The 21,906-nt window shown below is 41.4% G+C and overlaps 2 protein-coding genes across 2 annotated transcripts in view; both read left to right on the forward strand.

Annotated features, from left to right (window-relative positions):
* LOC109827555 (lysophospholipid acyltransferase LPEAT1) overlaps positions 1-2,455 on the forward strand; it is a 13,587-nt gene extending 11,132 nt beyond the window's left edge. Inside the window, exons 6-8 of the mRNA XM_020394559.1 lie at positions 734-874; positions 1,416-1,479; positions 2,033-2,455. Of these exons, the coding sequence (XP_020250148.1) occupies positions 734-874; positions 1,416-1,479; positions 2,033-2,037 (210 nt within the window). The 3' untranslated portion in view covers positions 2,038-2,455. The remainder of the gene's footprint in view (positions 1-733; positions 875-1,415; positions 1,480-2,032) is intronic.
* A 1,335-nt stretch (positions 2,456-3,790) lies between these two features.
* On the forward strand, positions 3,791-20,696 carry LOC109827557. Its single transcript, XM_020394562.1, has 6 exons — positions 3,791-4,281; positions 4,806-5,020; positions 18,913-19,066; positions 19,151-19,236; positions 19,672-19,763; positions 19,859-20,696. The coding sequence occupies exons 2-6, from the start codon at positions 4,806-4,808 to the stop codon at positions 20,113-20,115; spliced, it is 804 nt and encodes a 267-aa protein (XP_020250151.1). The 5' UTR covers positions 3,791-4,281; the 3' UTR covers positions 20,116-20,696.
* Positions 20,697-21,906: the final 1,210 nt, after the last annotated feature.

Raw genomic sequence — 21,906 nt, forward strand, 5'->3', positions numbered from 1 at the left:
GACCGCCGTTACACCCAACTTGAACAGAACATAAGCACATGCCCAAGCTGACATTCTCCTCACTCCTGCCTTTACATGAATCAGTTCAAGTGAACAATGCCATGCAATGAGTAACAAATAGGTGGCAGAATATTTTCCTTTCATCCTGCTAGTGCTTCCTTATATACTATCATATATACAACAGTGTGTCTGGCATGACTTCTTGTGTGTGGCCTTGTTTGACCCTTAAAATTTGTTACTGCAATTTACCTCAACATTTTTATATAAGGAATATGTTTGTGCCCCTTTTCACAAAAGCTAATTATTATATACCAATTTGCTATAGTTAGGTTCTTTCATGTATAAATAGTGTCAAACATACATATTTATATTTGTCAAGTATACATATACTCAGATGAAATGATGCAGATATACGTAAATTGCTGTGTTGGACACCCAGTGTTATTTCAGCACGTGATTCGTGTCTGTGTCTAGTGATCATGGCTTATATAGATACCTAGTTTTAGCAATTGATTTATGGTTAAAGATTCTAACTTCTAACTCATGGGAATTGATTGCCTTGTTGCTTCTAAAGCCCTTTTTGGTTGTGTGGGTGTACTATACGATAAAATAGTTGTCTTTGTTGCATTGCGCTTTTGATCACTTATTATTTTCTCTTTTCATTCTCATAAGTTGTTTCGGATCAATTATAAGGTCACCTATAATTTTAACATTTTCAAACTTTGTCTGGCAGGTTCGCCATGTCTTTTTGCTTCTTTGTCAATTTGTTAATTATATTGAAGTGACCCGCTTGCCTGTGTATTATCCTTCCGAACAAGAAAAAGAAGATCCCAAACTCTACGCATGCAATGTTAGAAAATTCATGGCTGATGAGGTACATTTTATATGTCTTCTATCACACATTGTTATGTTGTTTTCTATGACAAGTGGAACATATAATGAAGAACAAGCGTGCATAATTTAAAGGGTACAAAAGTAATCAGGCAGACAAATTAATGACCATAATGCCAGTTAGCTAAAAACTATTTACTATTCATTAAAATGCAAATTAATCAGGTAAGCAATTAGTAACTAAATTCTGTGGTATTTCTGTTTTTTTTCCTTTTTTGGTCACATCCGTTAGTGTGTAAAACTTGTACATATGGTTCTCAAAAACAATAGATGAATAGGTTATCATATTCACATTTTCTTTATAGATGAAATTACGCCAGAATACTGGCCTAATGGCTTTTTCTTTTATTTTTTTTCCTTAAGAAGGGATGAACCACACCTGTGCAAGTTGATCAGTTGAACCCAAACATTTGATTCAAGTTTTACTTATCTAGTAGAAGTTAAAACTTGTCTATAGGCTATTAAATAAATTTTATTGCATGTATTTGTACAATTATGCTAATTCAATGATCCCCTTGCTGCAGGGTAACCTAATACTTTCAGACATCGGGCTACCTGAGAAGCGAGTCTACCATGCTGCACTAAATGGTAACAGTCTACCTCGTGTTTTACATCAGAAGGCTACCTGAGAAGCGAGTCTACCATGCTGCACTAAATGGTAACAGTCTACCTCGTGTTTTACATCAGAAAGATGATTGAAACAAAAACGACCCATGCTGCACTAAATGGTAACAGTCTACCTCGTGTTTTACATCAGAAAGATGATTGAAACAAAAACGACAAAAAAAAACTTGCTGTATCATCGGTTAGAGCTGCTTGATCCCATGTTTTCTAGGATTACAAGAGGGATGGTGGTTTGCCCATATAAATTATGTGAGGACATGTACAATGTATCTTCTTATGTTGTAAAATTCCCTGTTTAGAATAATTTTTTTTATAAACAAATGTCATGCTTTTTTAAGCAAGTCATGAACCATTTTCAGGGGTTTATGATGGTTTAGGCTTGTATGGTGATGGAGAGAAAACTAATACACTATATTTAGTATCGTAAATGCATATCCTAAGTTATGTTCATTGTTTCACTACACATAGTAAGTTGATATGTGAGTTAACTAAAACCGTCCTTTTGCTCTTCCTGCAGGTTAGATATGCCAAAGCTAATTCGGATGTGCGACCTGTAAATTCTTCGTAGATGATCTGTAGTCTAGAAATGAAAAATAATAGGACTAAATGCAGCTGATCATCTCATTAGACACTCAATTAAGCTCTACTATCATGTTCGAGGGAAATTATGAAAGCAATTATACACCTAGCGCTTATGCTCAGCCTTCCATCGGAACAGGAAATTTTGTTAGCAATTAATATTCTTTGTTTGTTTTGGAAAAAAAAAAAACCTGACCTAATTATGCCAACTGTAGTAGGACTGGATTAGTCTTTAGTAACCATGACTTGTAGCAGAGTAACATGACGAGCTCCCTAGGATCATATGCGTGTATTAAAGGGATAGAACATGCCCTGGCATGGTTATTGCATTGCAATTCGTATTTATTTATTCTTTTAATCAGCCTCCAGAACAATGTCCTTAACCGTTTCTTATTTCAGATCAATTAATTTGCTAGCTTTGCCCGTTGATGGGATTAAACTCCAGATCGAAGCTATAGCTTTTTCTACGGAACTTTACGTAACGGTTTTGGTTGATGACGAGTCTTCTCAATTTTAGTTCCAAAGTTAAGTGTACGTAAGTAGCAGAGATAGTTTACAGGTGATGCGGGGTGTTCTGAACCGTACATACAGAAACGGGAAGAGTGAAGAAACAACACTGTGGAGATCCGCTATACACCTTATATGATTCGAAACATCCTGCGCGGGTGTTCTGATGTGATCCGTATTTTGCGACGAGATAAGACTCTTTTTCGTTAGTTTAATTTAACGTCTCTACTAAATCCCCTCGCTCCTCCTCCTCCTCCACTTTCCTTATCGACAGTCTAAGGTCTTTTATTTATGACTAGATGCCGTTTATTATAGCGGCCCCAGCGTACATTCAAGGAAGTTGGAGGCCCAATAGCGCTCACTGGTGCGGGGGGGGGGGGGGGGCTGGTTCGACTCTTTCGTATGCGCCGAACGCCGTGGGATTTAAAAAAAGAAAAAAGAAAAAAGAAAAAAGAAAAAAGAAAAATAATTCAAGGAAGTTTTCAGAACTCAAACTCTATTAAGCCCCTATGGTTTCATCTGCGAATCTATTAAGCCCCCGTGGTTTTTTCCGACTCTATTAAGCCCCCGTGGTTTTATCTGCGAATCTATTAAGCCCCCGTGGTTTTTTCGGCTCTATTAAGCCCTTGTGGTTTCATCTGCGAATCTATTAAGCCCTCATTCTTTTTTTGACTCTATTAAGCCCCTTGTGGTTTCATCTGCGAATCTATTAAGCCCCTTGCTTTGGATTTCAAACGGGGCTTAATAGATTCGCAGATGAAACCACAGGAGCTTAATAGAGTCGAAAAAAACCACGGGGGCTTAATAGATTCGCAGATGAAACCACGGGGGCTTAATAGAGTCGAAAAAAACCACGGGGGCTTAATAGATTCGCAGATGAAACCATAGGGGCTTAATAGAGATTGAATATGAAATTATGAAAGCTCAGGTATCTCTCTAATTTATAAAATTTAGGTGGGATTTTGTACAAAACTCAACAAAGTTCGAGGTCTTTCTTAAACTCTCAATTTTTTTTATATTTTATTATATTATTTTTAATTTTGTTAGCATATTGTCTACTTATTAAAATGATTTGATGATTGCATAAATTACTAGGCTGTATTTAATTCACTTGTATTAGCCAATTTAAAGAACCACCCTATTTTTAAGCTTTATTACTTTTTGTCAACTCAAATAAATAAGAGGAGAAAATTAGTAATAACGGGAGTCGAAAAAACTACGGCGCCTCTCTTTCTCCTTTCACCAATTTTTATCAGATCCCAAAACCCTAGGGTTTCAGTCCAGATCCGAACCCCTCCGATCTCCAACCCCAGATCCCGAGTCCCGATGGTCGTCGGCGCTTCCTCCTCCGCTCGCGCCCACGGCATCGACCGGTTCTACACTCCTCCGGCAGTTCGAAGGCAGCAGCAACAGCAACAGCAACAGCGGCAGCAAAGAGCAGCAACAGCAAAGCCCTAAGAAGGCATCAGAAACGAAGCCTCGCGGCGGCGGGCGGCGAACTCTCCGGCGATCGACGAGGCACGTGCGGAGTCTGATGATTCTTCGTCGAAGTCGGCGGTGACTTCGTCTTCCAATTCGAATTCGAATTCGTCTTCGGTCCCGCTGCCGAACCCCGCCGGAAACTTGGACCGGTTTATTGAGTCCATTACGCCGGTGGTCCCCTCGCGGTATCATAGAAAGGTGAGCAGTTTAGAGCATTGCAGTTCAGCACCCTTTAGTTTAACCTGAAGTTTAAATTTGCTGAAATAGTACCTCAAAAAGTTTTATTCTTTTTTACTTTAATACCTTCCATTACATCACCATTACATCACCATGGACATGGTTATCATGTGACACCTCTGAATCCTCTCTTCTTCATTACAAGTGAAGACATTGAAATTTGACATTGAATTGTAGTAGAAATAACCCTGCTTAACAGTATTAACAACAAAAATTGAAATTTAACCATAAGGTGAAAGGAAGAATTAACAAGAAAGGATTTTTTAGGTCCCATTTAACGGCTATGTAATGGAATGTATTATGAAGTTAAAAAAGGGTGAAACTTTGGGGCGATTATTTAAGAAAGTTTAATTTTTAGGGTGTGAATTAAAAAAATGAAGGTGACTTTAGGGTATTAAAGTGCAGCAATTAACGTAGACAAGGGGGGAAGTTGATTTTTTTTGAATCAGTGATTTTAGTAAATTTCTTGTTTTCTGTTGAACTAGATGAGCGTGAGGAGATGGAGTAGATCGGATAATGTGGAATCGTGTCCGTACTTTGATCTTGAAGATCTTTGGGAGTCGTTTAGGGAGTGGAGTGCTTATGGAGCTGGAGTGCCTTTGGTTTTGAATGGCGAGGCTGCAGTCATTCAGTATTACGTGCCTTATTTATCTGGCATTCAATTATATGTGCATTCTTCGAGACATTCCTTAAGATCAAGGTACGACCTTCTCTATTATTGACATTATGGTAGCGTAATTATATATATTTTTAGTCTTTGTTAAAGGTTAATGCTACTGTCCTGAATCTTCTTGTTTAAGTGTTTTCTACAAATTCTGCAAGTATAGTGTTTCGTGTTCTTTCTTACGAGCATGAAGGTATCCCTGTCAGTATTCTTAAGAAGGTAGTCTCAGTTCTTGGTTGAATAGGTTCCAGAGTTATATATAAGTGTTATTTCGCCATGTGATAGACTTGAGCACGCTTATGTTATTGTTGTTAATCATATTGAAGCCGGGCTAGCAAGTTATGGAGTTTATGTTGATGATGCTTCATTGGACCAGGAGTCTGAGGCTCGGAGCTCAGCATGATTGAAAAATGGTGTAGGGTATGTTATTGATTCTCCATTGGGCAGGGAGTCTGAGCTCCCATGCTTGCTATTAGAGAAAATAATGTTTTAGGGGTTTTAATAAAACGTGTTTTCCGTTGAAGGCCACCTTGGTCCTTCTTGTGCATTACCATGTTCTGTTTTTGGGTTAGTTAAGAAATTTAGTTATAACTTAAATTTTAGGTGTATCACTGGAGAAAAGTTTATGGAGTGTCAAGAAGCGAGGCTTGTCAGATTGGTCTTATGACTCTTATCTGTGTGGAAAATGGTTGTGATTATGAAGTTCTACAATGTTTTGCGTATGATTTTTTTTCCTGATAAAAGAACTGTTGTGGTTGTATTGTTCAAGCTCTTTGTCCTAACTCGTCAGTTCATGTCTATTGGTACTATGTAAGTAAACAACCGAAGTATTTTCTTTTACAGTATATGGATTCTAGACTAGATGGGCTCCATTCATTAGTTTATTGTCTACAGTTTATTATATGAGGGTATAAGGAACGTGGTGATGTTAAATCTTATAAACTGTAGCAATTATGTCTACCTTCTTATTCGTTAATGGTATCTGTTTCACCAAAGACTCATACAAAGTCCTATAGTTTCTAAATCATACACAGTCATTTGAATTATATATTGGTATACAATTGAATTATTTGCATAGTATGTGACAACTATCTTTTACATGTATAGTTACAATTGAATTATTTGCATAGTATGTGACAACTATCTTTTACATGCATAGTTGCTGAAAACGCGTGTTTGAAATGTACTGGAACTGCATACCATATTAGATTTTCTAATGTGTTGACTTATATGATGAATTTGGCAATTGATTGGGATATTCTATGGCATTATACTTGAATGAGATCATATGTGTGCTTTCTGCATGTCTTGTAAATAAGATTTACAAGTATTCATTCTTGAAAACAGATAGTCTAAGAAAATGTGAATTTAGATTTGTGCTAAATCTTCGTTGGAATTGACACTTGAATCTATGAGCACGCTAAGTAGGCAGGTCTCAATAATTTGAGATGAAAAAAAAGAAATGTATGAAAATTAAAAGTACAAACCTATAATGCATATGTTTTTTATTCCATGTCTTCTAAGTTTAAAAAGACCAATGAAAGCAAGCAACTATAAAGGTTTTTGTTGATGGCAGTTCTGTTACAGTAAAAACTCATCCCAATCTTGCTCCTAAAAGGATAACATAAATAATTAGGGCAAAATTTTCAGGGAGGTAGCCTATTTTATGTAGTTATTTGTGAGATAGCTTACCTTTGTTAACCCTGGCATGAAAGATGGTTAGCTTTTGAGATGGCAAATAGAGCATGCTTGATGCTCTATTTTTCTCTCCTTTTATTTTTTCTGATCCACCATCTATATATATGAGAATGTGGATATAACCCTCGTAATGCTATTTCATGTCCATTACCTAAAGTATTTATCACTGATATTATGATGGCACATTCTGGTTACGTTAAGTTAGTGGCTGGTATTGAGCAAACATTCTAATATGTCCTGGCACAAGGTAATATTAATCATTGCTGACTTCATTATCTGAATTGTAACAATTACCATTATTTGATAGCTTGTTATTTTAGGGAGCGTTTGGCAACCATGGCGTTTTTGTCATTTTCGTTTTTTCTTTTAAAAAAATAATGAAACGTGTTTGGCAACCGGGGCGATTTTTTGACTTGACCCTTTACAAAATCCAAAAAATAAACGCTTTTCTTAAAACACCAAAAATGTGTTTTGAGATTCCGTTTTTTCATCTAAGTCGCCGCCCGTCGTTGCCGTCGGCCCGCTCGCCCGCTCGCCGCCCGCTCTCGTCGGCCGTCCGCGCGCCCGCCGCCACCACCCGCCGCTGCCGCGCCTACGCCCTGCCGCTGCCCCCACGCCGCTACCTGGCCCGTCGCTGTCGCTGCCCGCGGCTGCCGTCGCCGCGTCCGCCGCCCGTCGCCGCCGTTGCCCGTCCGGCGTCCACCGCCTTCTCCCCCGCCGCCTCTAACCCCCGCCGCCGCCGCGCCTCTTACCCGCCCCCCCGCCCTCCCGCCGCCGTCGTCGCGCCCGCAGTGCCTGTCGCTACCCGTTTTTTCATTAATCCCGCTGCCCGTCAGCCGTCGGCCTGTCGCCGCCCGCCGCTGCTCGTTGACCGCTCGACGCCCGTCCTCGTCCACGCGCGCTGTCATGCCAGGCCTGCGCCAGCTCGTGCCCGCCGTCGTCGCTGCCTGTCGGTCGTCGCGCCAGTAGCGGCTCGTCGCTCCGCCGCCCGTCACTGCTTGGTCGGTCGTCCGCCGTACCGCCCACCCGCCGTTCGCCTGTTGGCCCGCCGGCTGCCGTCGCCGGTCCGCGGCCACTGCCCGTCGGCCTGTCCGCCGCCACCGCCGCCGCTGCCGTCGGCCGTCCGTCGCCGCCCGCCGCCGTTCGCCCGGCTCAGCCCGTCGTGGCCTCGTCGGGCCTGTCTGCGCGCCGCCGACGCCGCTGCCCGCGGCCGTCCACCGTCCGCCGTCGCCGCGCCGCAGACGCCGCAGTCGCACTCGCCACCGTAACCGCCTGCCAGCCCACTGCGCGCCGCGCCGCTCTACCAGCTCGCCGCCGTCGTCATCCGGTCGCCGCCGTCCACCAGTATATAAATAATAACTAAAAATGGTGTTTTGAAAACACGTTTGAAAAATAAACACCATGGTATGGTGTTTTTTTAAAAATACACTAAAAAAAAAACACTTTGGTTACCAAACACACTCTTAGATTAAAATTTAAAAATTTTACCGACCATCAAATCCAATATGGTTGAAGGCTTGAAAGCAAAGCTACTTCAATAACATCGCCAACCTGAAGAAGCCAACAAACAAAAGTGTGGGAATATGAAGGGGAAAATATAAAAGTCGTCAATGCTTCTAATAAAATTGTAGTTATTCAGCAAACATTCTAAAATGACCTGGCACAAGGTAATATGGATCATTGCTGACTTCACTATCTAAACTGTAACCATTACCATTGTTTTAGATAGCTTGTTATTTTATATTAAAATTTAAAAAAGTTTCCCATCATCAAATCCAATATGGTTGAAAGGTTTGAAGCAAAGCTACTTCAATAACATCACTAACCTGTAGCAGCCAACAAACAAAAGTGTGGGCATATGAAGGGGAAAAATAAAAGTCTTCAAGGCTTCTTATAAAATTGTAGGTATTCAGCAAACATTCTAATATCACCTGGCACAAGGTAATATAGATCATTGCTGACTTCACTATCTAAATTGTAACCATTACCTTTTTTTCGATAGCTTGTTATTTTAGATTAAAAAGCGTTAATCGGAGTAATTTAAATTTTCTTCCGACCATCGAACCCAGTATGGATGAAGCAAAGCTACTTCAATAACATCACCAACCTGAAGAAGCCAACAAGCAAAAGTGTGGGCATATGAAGAAATCAAGTCTTCAAGGCTTCTAATAAAATTGTATGCCAACATATTGTTATGCTATTGTTGTTTGTAAGATATGGCAACACGCCCTATCAAATTATGTGTTCCATGAGATACTTGATTCTGGAGGCGTTCTAATTTGCCATTCCGAGGTACACAACATAGCTTTTCTTCATTCTAAAGTCTGTGCCACAGTCTCAAACATCAGTGAGTATCTTCTATGTTACAAAAGTAAAAGTCTCTGTTCTTCAGCAGTGGAAAAAGGAAGTTGTAATGCTGAGCCTTGTATACGATGTTGGCTTGGTCACTTGATTAATGCAGCAAGGATTTGAAATCCTTTCCAACTCCAATAGAGGTCTATTTTATTGCAAATCCACTTGTTCGTCTTGATTTACAACTTTTTGAGTGCAAAGGAAACAAGATTTGAGTGATTTTGAGCATTCTTGCCTAAGTCTCTACCGCAATGTTACCACCGAATAGATAGGAAAATAGATAAAATGGATAAATAGATTGATTTGGCTCCTATTGGGAGGGTGGTGAGCTGTTCAAGTATAACAAAACCTTTTTCAAAGTGCAAACCCATTCTGTTCTTGGTCTACAAAGTCTGCAACGCTAAATGAACCAAATTTCGATGGTTTCTAGTCCTCTTCTGTGTGCATATGTGCTACAGGATAGATGGATAGAGAAATAGGTGGTAAAGTTTTAGATCTATAGTTGGGGTGTGCAAATTGAAAATCAAGATGACTGGTCATGATAGGTTTTAGTGATGTAAAACAATGTGCATGCAGGTAAGAAGAACAACGACAGCAATGCTTCACCAAATCAACGATCGATCTAGGCAGGAGTCTCAAGAAAATAGTGGAGCTTTAGATGGTTTTAAACAAAAATTGCAATGTACTAAGTTTGCGGCCTTGTAAATTACTCAGAAAAGAAATGTAAAAATTTGTTCTTGTAATAAAGTTTGACTTGTAATATTTAAATCAACAGATATACGAGGCAAACAGAGTCACTTGCTCACTAATCAAGCAGAACAAATCACAATAACAGTTGATAATAAAATTGATAATAACATGCACACGATGACAGTTCCTAAAGTACTGAGTCGAGAGAGAACGAAACATTCGTCGATCTGAATAGGCTCGACGTGAGGGACATTTGGAGGTGGTGCGATGACACCGAATATGAGGGGAGAGAGATCTCCTCCAAGAGCGATGTAGTTCGGGTGAAGTGGTGCGTCTGGATGGAAGCGTCGGTGCCACGAACTGATTCCCAGACGACTCTCCACACTATCAATGATCTGAGGAGTCACGATCAATGTACTCTGCTCTGCTGGTGTGTCGAAAGACTGATAGTCGAACCACCGAGAGAGTTGCAGGTCTACCACGCCGGTCTCTGGGTCGTACACGAATTGGACATCTTCAGCTGCAGGATCGACCATGCACTAATGGGTCGCGGAATCAGGGTTCGAATTGGATTTGAATCAGATTCAAATTGGACTCCAAACGGGTCTGAACCGTCTTTGAATCAAGTATGAGGTATTAACGGGTCTGTTGCCAATGTGGGTTGGATCTGAATTGAAAATCAGATCCAGCTGAGCTAGGGTCAGGTCTGATCAAAATAGATCAAAACCGAATACTCTCTGCGTTTGTCTTCGATTAGGGAAAGAGAGGCCACGGTGTACGACTCGGTCGAGGATGGAGAACGCCGCGCGATCTTCAGTGGTGAGACCTTTAAATTGTCGTGGCTGCGCTTTCGGTAGCGCGACGACTTAGTACCTGAGCGACTGCTTTTCCAGAGGCACGCAGAGTTCGACTGGATGTTAAAATTGAGGCGAAACATCGACTGGGCGGAAGCAACGCGGACACGCTGCCGAAACTTAGGCGCGACGTGAGAACTCGGCACGGCGACGGGATGAGCGCAAATAGGTGGGCGTTGTCAGGGACTCAAGGTTGACTCGGTGGGCTGATTGGAAGTGGAGGTGGGGGAGGAGGACAGGGAGGTGGCGGCTAGGGTTTCACACCACTAGGCCACGAGTGTTTTCAACGATGTAGGTAATCAAAATTTTTTAATTCAAATCTTCATTGATCTCTTTTCTGATTACAACAGTGCTTTAAAAGAAGAAAAAATATAGATTTGGAAATCCCTAAAATCACTAAAATACTTACAAAAAACCGAATTAACTACTAAATTTAAACCGTAATTCAAATTTCAAATCTAAATTGCTAAAACTGAATCAACTACTAAATTTGAACCGTAATTCAAATTTCAAATAAAAACCAGATAGGTATGTTGTCCACCAGAGAGCGTTTCCTACGCCGGTAGGTACGTCCGAATCTGCTTGTGATGTCCTCATCATTCTCTTGGGGTGGGAGAGAACTCGATCCTGTCGAGTGCAAGTCAGGACGACTGTCATACTGCTCAAGAAGATATGGATCCAGCCTCTGTAGATCATCTCGATCGAACCAAGTATCGTCAAACTCAGGTCGACCTCTCCAACGCACTAAGTACCTGCGGATACCACCATCGCTAGTAGAGACAATTTATCATTAATAATATTACCAATGTCATGTGTTGTATATGGGGGTGATATTTGAGAAAGTGGAGGTAAAAGAGAGCTTTCAGAAATAGGCTCATGGGTAGGCTCATTAACCAGTGGGTTGTCAGGGTTAAAATGTGAGCCTTTGTATTCTACTAAAGCCTCTATATTAAAAGTCGAACCAATATTAAAACCTTCAAGAAGGTCGAGAACATAAACATTATCATTAATTTTCTTAAAATTTTTGAAAGTCTGCACTTCGTGCATGTAATTTTTTAACAATTCCGGGATGAAATCGTTCCGGATGTATCCAGACCATCACATAATCCCTAACACTAAATTCTTTGAACCTCCATAGATTTGCACGCATTTTATAGTTAGCATTGCTGTCATTGATCTTTTTGTTGATTTCTTTATGCAAGTCATGAATATGAGATGCAAATGCAGATGCTGACTCAGATACTCTATGGTGTACAGACACGGGGACAAGATCTATAGGCTGCCTGTCTAGGCTTGTAACCATACACGACTTCAGCTGGACTGACACCTGTAAACCTATTCACAGAGTTATTATAGGAAAATTCAGTAGTAGGCAGATATTGATCATAATCTTTAAAATTCTCGCCAACTAGCGATCTTAAAAGGTTACCTAAGCTCCTGTTAACTACTTCTGTTTGACCATCGGTCTCGGGATGAAAGGCCGTTGAGAATTGAAGCTTAGTTTTTATTTTGCGCTAAAAGGTTTTTCAAAAATAACTGATAAATTTAACATCCCTATCAGACACAATTGTTTTCGGTAAGCCGTGCAGTCTAACAACTTCATTAAAGCATAGCTTGGTCATATGAGAAGCATCAGAAGTCTTGGAGCACGGTATGAAGTGGGCCATTTTGGAGAATTGGTTCACAACAACAAGGATGAAATCGTGTTTTCTAATCGTCTTTGGAAGTCCTAACACGAAGTCAATACTGACATCTTGCCATGGACAATTTTGGACAGGGAGAGTAGTGTACAGACTAGTATTTTGCTTACGTTGTTTAGCCAGTTGACTGATGTGACATCGACCCACTAGCCTAACAATGTCACGTTTAATACTTGGCTAATAGAAGAGACATTCAACTGTCTCGACAGTCTTGTTATTCCCTCAATGTTCCGTAAGGCCTCCAGCATGTAGTTCCCAAATCAAGAATTCTCTCAGAGAGGTGGTGAGAATACACAACTTGCGAAAATAGAAAAGATATCCATCCTGCAGGTGAAAGCCATATATTTCACGAGTTACTCCATCACTTAGCAAAGTGTAAACTTCGCTAAAATCAGTGCATCACTCATGCTACTCTTTGACTTTTTCAAAGCTGACTACTGCATTCATAATGGAAAGGTGCATGCGGCGACTAAATGCGTCAGCCGTTTTATTCTCTACTCCCGTTTTGTGTTTAATCGTGTTGGTGTAGTCCTGAAGGAACTCAACCAACGACCATGTCTGACATTCAGCTTCTTTTGAGAGTGAATATATTGAAGGGCTTCATGGTCAGAATATATAACGAATTCTTGCGGCACCAGGTAGTGACGCCAGTGGTGAAGAGATTGTATCACCGCATAGAATTCTTTATCATAGGTAGAATAGCGCTGCCTAGTATCATTCAGTTTCTCACTAAAGTAAGCAACAATGTCCTTGAGATAGGGCTTCACTTATACCAATACCAGAAGCATCGCATGCAACTTCAAAGTCCTTAGAAAAATTGGGTAGGCGCATAACAGACGCCTGCGACATTCTCTACTTGATCTCCATAAATGCCTTGGTAGCAACTTTTAACTACTCAAACTCACCTTTTTTTCAAACAATCGGTAATAGGGGTCATGATGTTGCTGAAGCTCTTTATAAACCGATGATAAAAAGTAGCGAGTCCATGGAAGCTTCGAACATCTCTAATGTTCTTGGGTTCGGGCCACTCTTCGATAGCTCTAAACTTTCTCAGGGTCAGCGGATACTCCTTCAGAAGAGACTACAAATCCTAGAAAAATGACTTGGTGTGTAAGAACAGTACATTTCTTAGGATTGGCATAAAGTTGCTCTTTTCTTAGCACAACACAGACTTGACGCAGATGGTCTACGTGTTGCTCACGTGAGTTACTGTAAATAAGGATATCATCAAAGCATACCACCAAGAATTTTCTCTCGTAAAGGGGCGGAGTACTTGAGTCAACACTCTCATAAAAGTGTTTGGAGCATTAGTCAAGCCAATGGGCATGACCATCCATTCATACAATCCGTCTTTCGTTTTTGAAAGTGGTTTTCCACTCGTCACCGGGACGGATGCGAATATGATGGTAGCCACTCTTAAGATCAATCTTAGAAAAGATAGTGGTTCCAGACATTAGATCAAACATGTCATCCAATTGGGAAATGAGAAAATGGTACTTCATCGTGATCTTATTAATTGCACGGCTATCCATACACATGCACCATGTTTCATCTTTCTTTGACGTCAATAATGCGGGGACCGCACAAGGACTCATGCTTTCCTTCACAAAGCCCTTTTTCAGCAGTTCATCAACGTGCCTCTTCAACTATGCATGTTCATTGGGGTTCATCCTATAGTGAGGCAAATTGGGAAGGTTGCTTCCGGGATTAAATCAATTGCGTGTTGGATGTCACGCATCAGAGGTAATTGGTCTGGAAGGTCCTCAGGGAAGACATCAGAGGATTCTTCCAACACAGGAGCGATTTCTGGAGGAATCACATCGGTAATATCCTTAGGAGCTTCTCTAGCAGTGAGGATGAAAATGAGAGCTCCATTGGCTAGCTCACGATCGATCCCTTTGGCTCTAATCAGGCTAACGCATTTGAATGACTTGGCTGGATTGGGCTGCTTGTCACTACCTTTCGGCTGAATAGTAAAGATCTTGACCTTCTTTCCGTCATGCTCGAACAATAGTATGTTTGACCGTCCAAAGATATGAACATCGTTATCAATCAACCAGGGTCTTCCAAGAATAACTTGACCCACATCCATCTTCAGAACATCGCACCAAACCTTGTCCTTGTAAATGGCAAAGTGAAGAGGGACTAAACACCTTTCTTGGACATGAAGTGCAGTGTCATTAATCCATGATACCTTGTATGGATTAGGATGATGTATGACTTTAAGACCAATCCTGGCTATCACGGTTGAGGAGACCGTATTAATACAACTTTCACTGTCCACGATCACTTTGCATTTCTTATCGCCAATCTTAGTGAACGTGTGGAAGATGGAAGTACGTCTCCAATCATCAACAGCCTTAGGTTGGGAGATGACACATCTAACAACAGATATGGTAGGGATCTCAATATGCCTAAGACAACCTAGGACAATATCATTTATATCTTCCTAAAAATCATCAGTATCATCGTCAACTTGATGGACAAATTCATCCTCAAGTTCAGGTTCATATTCATATTGGCCATCGATGATAGAGATCTTGTGACGGGTCGGACAGTTTGCAGAATCATATTCATATCCTTGACACTTGTAGCAATTGACATGAGGGCCAATCTTGGAGAAATCTGACTCCTTGCCCTTGGGGTCAACTCTAGGCTGGGAAGAGTTAGGGTTAGGTCGACTCTGAGGTTGATTAGAGGTAGTAGCACGGGAGGACTAGGAGGAATGAGTTCGCAAATCTTGGTTCCTATGGGATTGGTGGGATTTAGCCTCATCCAAATCTTGAACTAAGGCGTAGGCTCTCTCAAGGATGTCTACTCCTCTAGCAAAGAGTTCTATCTGGAGGTCATTTCTTAATCCAGCTCTAAATTTTGATAAGACTTTCATTGGTGCCTCTTGCTTAAGGGTGCTGCATCGAGTAAACAATTCGTCAAATTGAGCAACGTACTCTTTTGCAGACTTGGTTCCCTGAGTAAGTCGATGTCACTTGTCTAGCAATCTCTGATAGAACAATAACGGGAGATATTTCATTTTTAGCTCGTCGGCCATTTCTCACCAAGTTAGAATTGGTAACTCATCTCTAACATGCCTTAACATTTCAAGGTTGGACCAATATTGGCAGGCTTGTCCGGTAAGCTTCATTGCGGCAAACTTGACTTTTCGCGGTTCTATCAGGGCGTACCAGTCAAAATAGCGATCCATGTTCTTTGGCCAGACCAAGAAAGCTTTTGGGTTGAGCTTATCATCAAAGGTTGGTGCTTCGACCTTAATGCTCCTTAGGTATTGAGCATCTGGATCAGGGACAGGTTGAGGTGGGGGTCGATGAACGATGTGCTTATAACCATTCCCTTGATCTTGCGGCGGCGGAGTTGCTACACACGCTTCTTCAAGCCTAGCGATCCTTTCGTTGGTTACATTTTAGAAGTCTGTCAAGGTCTCACAGGTAGCTCTGCACTCCTGGAATGCGACACCTAGTTGTCCTGTTAGCTCATCAAATTTCTTAAGGAGTTTGGGATTTGTACTGCCTGACATGCTGGACTCACTAGACGATTCACTAGACTCTCCTAATAGATAGGGTAGACTTGTACGAGTGGGCATGCACTAACAACTAAATGAGATGAATGGTAGTTTTTTAATAACAAATAAAAGACTCAATTAAAATAATTTAGAAATAAATGAAAATTTCCTAACCTAGAATCATTCTATGATACCAAAAATGATGTGAAACAATGTGCATGCAGGTAAGAAGAACAGCGACAAGAATGCTTTACCAAATCAGCGAACGAGCTAGGCAGGAGTCTCAAGAAAATAGTGGAGCTCTAGATGGTTTTAAACAAAAATTACAATGTACTAAGTTTATGTCCTTGTAAATTACTCAGAAAAGAAATGTAAAAATTTGTTCTTGTAATAAAGTTCGACTTGTAATATTTAAATCAGCAGATATACGAGGCAAACAGAGTCACTTGTTTACTAGTCAAGCAGAATGCAGCACAATAACAGTTGATAATAAAATTGATAATAACATGCACACGATGGCAGTTTCTAGAGTACTGGGTCGAGAGAGAACGAAATCTTCGTCGGTCTGAACAGGCTTGACGTGAGGGACCTCTGGAGGCGGTGCGACGACGTCGAATATGAGGGGAGGGAGATCTCATCCGAGAGCGATGTAGCTGGGGTGAAGTGGTGCATCTGGGTGGAAGCGTCGGTGCTACGAACTGATTCCTAGACGGCTCTCCACACTATTAGCGATTTGAGGAGTCACATAATCAATGTACTCTGCTGGTGTGTCGAAGGACTGATAGTCGAACCACTGAGAGAGTTGTAGGTCTACTATGCCGGTCTCTGGGTCGTACACGAATTGGGCGTCTTCAGGTACAGGATCAGCCATGCACTAATGGGTTGCGGAATCAGAGTTCGAATCGGATTTGAATCAGATTCGAATTGGACTCCGAACAGGTCTGAACAGACTTTGAATCAAGTATGAGGCATTAACAGGTCTGTTGCCAATGCGGGTTGGATCTGAATTGAAAATTAGATCCAGCTGAACCAAGGTTGGGTCTGATCAAAATAGATCAAAACCATAATTACTTTCGCGTTGTTTCGATCTGAGGGAAAGAGAGGGCGACGATTGCTCAAGGATGAAGAACGACGACGGCCCTTTCGTGGCTGAGGATGGTGGCGGCTGTTCGGATGCAGGCGACTGTAGGAGCTGGCGACTGGAAGACGCGCGCTCGACTAGAGTCGAAGCCGGGCAATAGCATCGAATTAGGCGAAGCAGGCGACAGGACGACGAGAGGACCGCGGCGTGGCGGGATGAGGCGAACAGGCCCGGCGGCTTGTCAGGCGAGTCGAAGCTTGGATTGGTGCTGATTGGAGTGGATAGTGGAGGCAAGGGCAGGGAGCGCAAGCTCCCGGAGGGGGTCGACGGATGAGGAGCAGGGAGTGGCGGCTAGGTTTTCACACCACTAGGCCACGAGTGTTTTCAACGACGTAGGTAACCAATTTTTTTTTAATTCAAATATTCATTGATCTCTTTTCTGATTATAGCAGTGCTTTAAGAGAAGAAAATAATACAGATTTGGAAATCCCTAAAATCACTCAAATACTTACAAAAAACTGAATTAACTACTAAATTTAAATCATAATTTAAATTTCAAATCTAAACTGCTAAAATTGAATTAACTACTAAATTTGAACCGTAATTCAAATTTCAAATCAAAACCAGATAGATATGCTGTCCACCAAAGGGTGTTTCCTACGCCAGTAGGTACGTCCGAATCTGCCCGTGATGTCCTCATCATTTAGATATATAGTTGGGGTGTGCAAATTGAAAATCAAGATGACTGGTCATGATATACAATAATATGTTTTTCGGATCTCGAGTTCCTTGGTGATGCATAAAAGATAGTAAACCATACTATCCTAACATATTGAGCTATAAAAGCTTAGGATGCCTAATTAGAAAGAACTGAATAGTTTTGCATCTTTACATCCAAAATGCCCCCACATAATATATCTTTTTTTTCTTGGGATAACAAAGTAGACTGATAGGCAGATGATGACAACATTTTTTAGGTCAATGGTTTGAGATATGTCAATTTAAAAATGAAATTGTTTTTCTTATGGTAAACACCTAAAAACCTTGCAAATTGTTGTTATGGGTTTCTACTGTATTAGGCCATAGTCTAAAACGTTTGCTACTTCGTCTGTAATTTTTGCCCAAACTTTAACTAATAATTAATTTAGGATATCTTTTCAGCTACTTTTCATTTAAGTGCCCTTTGAATTTTCCTTTAACATAAAGATTTTAAAGTTAATTTTTCTACAAATAAGCATTCCAAGGTTTCCCCCCCTTCATAGCATGTTATCGTGGTAAAAATATAATGCTGAAGTTATCTTAAATGAATAAGAGAAAACCACGCATTAAAAGAGGGTTTATGTCTTCTTTTTGGGGGTTGTCGGGGGTGTGAGCAATGCGTACGTGATGGAGCTTCTATTAGGGTAGAGGGTAGAGGAAGTAGGTTCAATTTGTTTTGCGAATATGGTTTGAAAAAATAGAATTGATGACGATGGAAGAAAGAAGATTTTATGAACCTTAAGTTGCAGGGAAGAAGTATTCAGAAAGCAAGTTGTATGGTTAAAAATTTCAAATGTATACATTTAGTAGAAAATTTTTGTACAAGGTGTTAATCTGGAGAATAGCTGATGTATAATCTAGCGAAGAAAGTAATTTAGAAATTTATAGATTTTTTGTCATCAATTGTGAATTGTGTACTGTTACTTCCTATGTCTGCTCAGGCATCATATTATTATGTGTTCTCTATATTTTCAAGATGATTCTCTTCCATAGGTGATTTTCTGCAAGTTTTGGGTTCTATTGCTTTGCCAGCTATCCTTTCTTGCTTTGCCAGCTATCCTTTCCCTTGTTTGGTGCTTTTCCAAGATGTTTTAAAATTTCTTTTCCTGTATCAGCTACACTAAATCTTTGTCTGGAAAAAGTTTCCATGCTCTGATTTTTCATTATGTTTTTACCATTTTGTGTGCTCATTTTTTCCCTTCAGCGAGCTAAATCATCGTTATCTGCTTCTCTTTTTTGTTTTTGACGAGTATTCTTTTCTCTTGTCTTGCTTGAAGGCAATCTGGCAATGAAAGTGATGATGAAGCTTATCAGGACACAAGCAGTGAAGCCAGTAGTAACAGTGACAGCCATGTTGATCAAGCAGCCAGACCTATATTCGAGTACCTGGCACGTGATTTACCATATGGCCGAGAGCCTCTATCTGATAAGGCAAGCTCACCACTAATTCGATGCCATACCAACTCTTATCTGTCTCCATATCTGACAAAATCTTGATCTATTTCTCGCTTGCAGATATCAGCTCTGGCTAGTAAATTTCCAGGGCTAAGAACATACAAGAGCTGTGATCTTCTCCCCTCCAGCTGGATGTGTGTTGCTTGGTACGCCTTCATTTCCTTCAGGATAAATTTCACAAAACCCTCCAAGCTTTGGAGTGTTTTTGCTCCAAACTTTTATCAGCTTTATGAATTAGAGAAAACCTCTGAAATTGCAACATACAAAACCCCTCTAAACTATTGGAAATTGTCACGAGACTTTCGTTATTATTCTTTACGTGCCCTAACCCGAAAAAACTTGCTCTCAGATTTATTTATTTATTTATTATTATTATTTTTGTGATTAAACTGCTCTTGGTAGAATTAAAGAATACATGGGGGGAAAATGTACAATCCCTTTTGGATCTGACAACCATTGAATGAAATTAGATGGGTTTTCTCGGGTTCATAAGAAGTGTCTTAAGCAAAACATTTCTAAGGGGTTTTCATGGAATTTTCCCATTGATCCATACATGACATTTGGTCTTGAACCTAATGCAGGTATCCTATATACCGGATACCAACAGGACACACATTGAAGGATTTGGATGCTTGCTTTCTAACCTTTCACTTGTTATCTACCCCTTCCAACAGTAAGCTTCTTATTGATTATAGTTTGATTAGATTTAACCAGAAGATTTGTGACTTGAATTGTTTGATTTTGATGGTTGTGCTGTCTCTCTGGCAGACTTGAGCAACGGGCATTCTTTGTGCAACAGTGTCCCTAGCAGTGTTAGGTCCCAAATGCCACAGAAGCTACCTGTTCCTGTATTTGGACTAGCATCATATAAGCTTCAGGGCTCAATTTGGACGTGCAACGGGCATCACGAGCAAGAGCAAGCAAACTCTCTCTTGCAGGCTGCCGCCGATTGGCTTCAGCTTCTAAATGTCGATCACCCTGACTTCCAGTTCTTCTTGTCTCGGTATAATACATCTTGGAGGTAACACGAGACGAAGTATGTGTATTTTGAATGAGTAATTTTGAGCTATCCCCTTCATGTAATGTACATTTCTGAGGATAATTTAAGATGTAGATAACTCCCCCCACACAATGTGGTCTTTTTGAAAGGAAAGGTACGGAGTAGAGAGTAGCTATGATGGTCTTTGATAGAAAAATGATCTTTATTTCCATGACAAAAACTCGGTAGGATTCTTAGATTAAGAGGGTGAGGGTTTGTATGCCCACAATTGATACGGTTCTTGGGTTTCATGTGCACAGCTATTACACTGCAGAACCAAGTATAATCAGCCTCCACTTGTCTGATTTCTTGAAGGAAGAGAACAGATAAAGGTGTCATCTATCCTCATCCTGTTATAATGTGAGGGGTTTTATGTGGGTGGTTGTGAGATTCATGGAGATCAATCAGAATTTTTAATTTCAGAACTGTATTTAAGTTTAGACTGAAATGAATGTTGCTTTAATGAATCGAGTGAAAAACTAAAATGAATGTATGAGTTGTTTTATGCGCAGGAAACCTGTCACTATGGTTTTTACAGTTTGTTAAGAGTCTGTTGTGGTTTCACTCTATTTGTTTGTACAATTGTGTTGTTTTGCAACGAACAACTATTATCTGAAAATTGATTATTATTTCACTAACAATTTCTTCCGGAATCAAAAAAAATCTAGTTTTCCTCTTTGCTTATTACTTTTGTTAAGAATAATATATGTACTGATATTGTAGTTGAGCAGTCGTTATAGTGCGGATAAGCTCCTGGGATCAAATTCTGCTTAATGTGTGCCTTGATAACCCCCTGGAGATCGAGAGAAAAGACAAACAAAGAGTTAAAACTCATTCAAACACCAGTGCACACTTTGTAGCTCGAAAACAAGGAAACTCATTCAAACACCCTCGACTCTTGACAACCTAAACACCCTAACTCAAACCAAAGCCTTGATGCTCTGGTCTTATTCAGCTGACGACTAAGGGACTCCCCCAAACCACTGGTGGATCGTCGGCGGCTGCTCATTCTGCCGCAGCTGTGGCGGCTCCACGCCGCGTCGGCGCGCCCACTTCCCGGGATACGGAAGGTGGCACAGCTGCGCGTGCCCGGTACGAGAAAATCCGGCCGTCTGTGCCAGGCGCAGTATCGTTCCACCGAGCCAGCCGTTGCACCGTCCTCACTCGCTTCAAGTGCATCGTGGACCCTGCAGAACCCTGAGCGACCCGATGCGACCGTCTCGACAGCGCCTCTGACGCATTTCCGCGTCTCCCCGGGCCGCCGCGCATGGCCCGAGCACCTGCGGCAGTCGCCATCGGCCTTCCTGCACGCCCTCGCGCATCCGTACGTCCTCTGACAGTCCCTCTCCGCGGCGGCGGAGCCTCCTGCTTTAACTCGCTCCAAATCGGTCGCCGATTTTGCTCTCGGGAGAGAGCAAGACTCGAGCAGCTATGCGGGGAGCAGAGCCATCGACGGTTTCCAGCCGGTGATCCAGAGGAAGGTGCGCTCGTAGGGGTTGTACGCAGGAGGGAGAGAATATCAGGCAATACATCTCTTGCGGCGAGGTCGAGCTTTTTCATGGTAATATTCATGGTAGTGGGCGAGACGCACGGGTCGATCAGGGTTTTGAGGAGGAGACGGCTGGTCGCGGGGTACGCGGCGCAGCGTAGCTTTGAGGAGTTCGGCTGGCTAGCCGGCGACGTAGCTTTGAGGAGTTCGCGCTTGGCGGGAGAGCCAGCCTCGGAAGAAAGACTCCATCCTGAGTAGTTTGTGTTCAGCCCGAGTGTGCTGTCGGTT

The sequence above is a fragment of the Asparagus officinalis genome, unplaced genomic scaffold, assembly GCF_001876935.1.
Source record: "Asparagus officinalis unplaced genomic scaffold, Aspof.V1 AsparagusV1_Un291, whole genome shotgun sequence".
In the NCBI taxonomy this organism is placed as follows: Eukaryota; Viridiplantae; Streptophyta; class Magnoliopsida; order Asparagales; family Asparagaceae; genus Asparagus; species Asparagus officinalis.

Bases quoted from the DNA above. Each gene is read 5' to 3' on its own strand.
- LOC109827557 (XM_020394562.1), top strand. From the start codon at position 4,806: ATGAGCGTGAGGAGATGGAGTAGATCGGATAATGTGGAATCGTGTCCG. The intron at 19,067-19,150 runs GCAAGCTCACCA...TCTCGCTTGCAG, and splicing joins GAGAGCCTCTATCTGATAAG to ATATCAGCTCTGGCTAGTAA. The intron at 19,764-19,858 runs GTAAGCTTCTTA...TCTCTCTGGCAG, and splicing joins GTTATCTACCCCTTCCAACA to ACTTGAGCAACGGGCATTCT.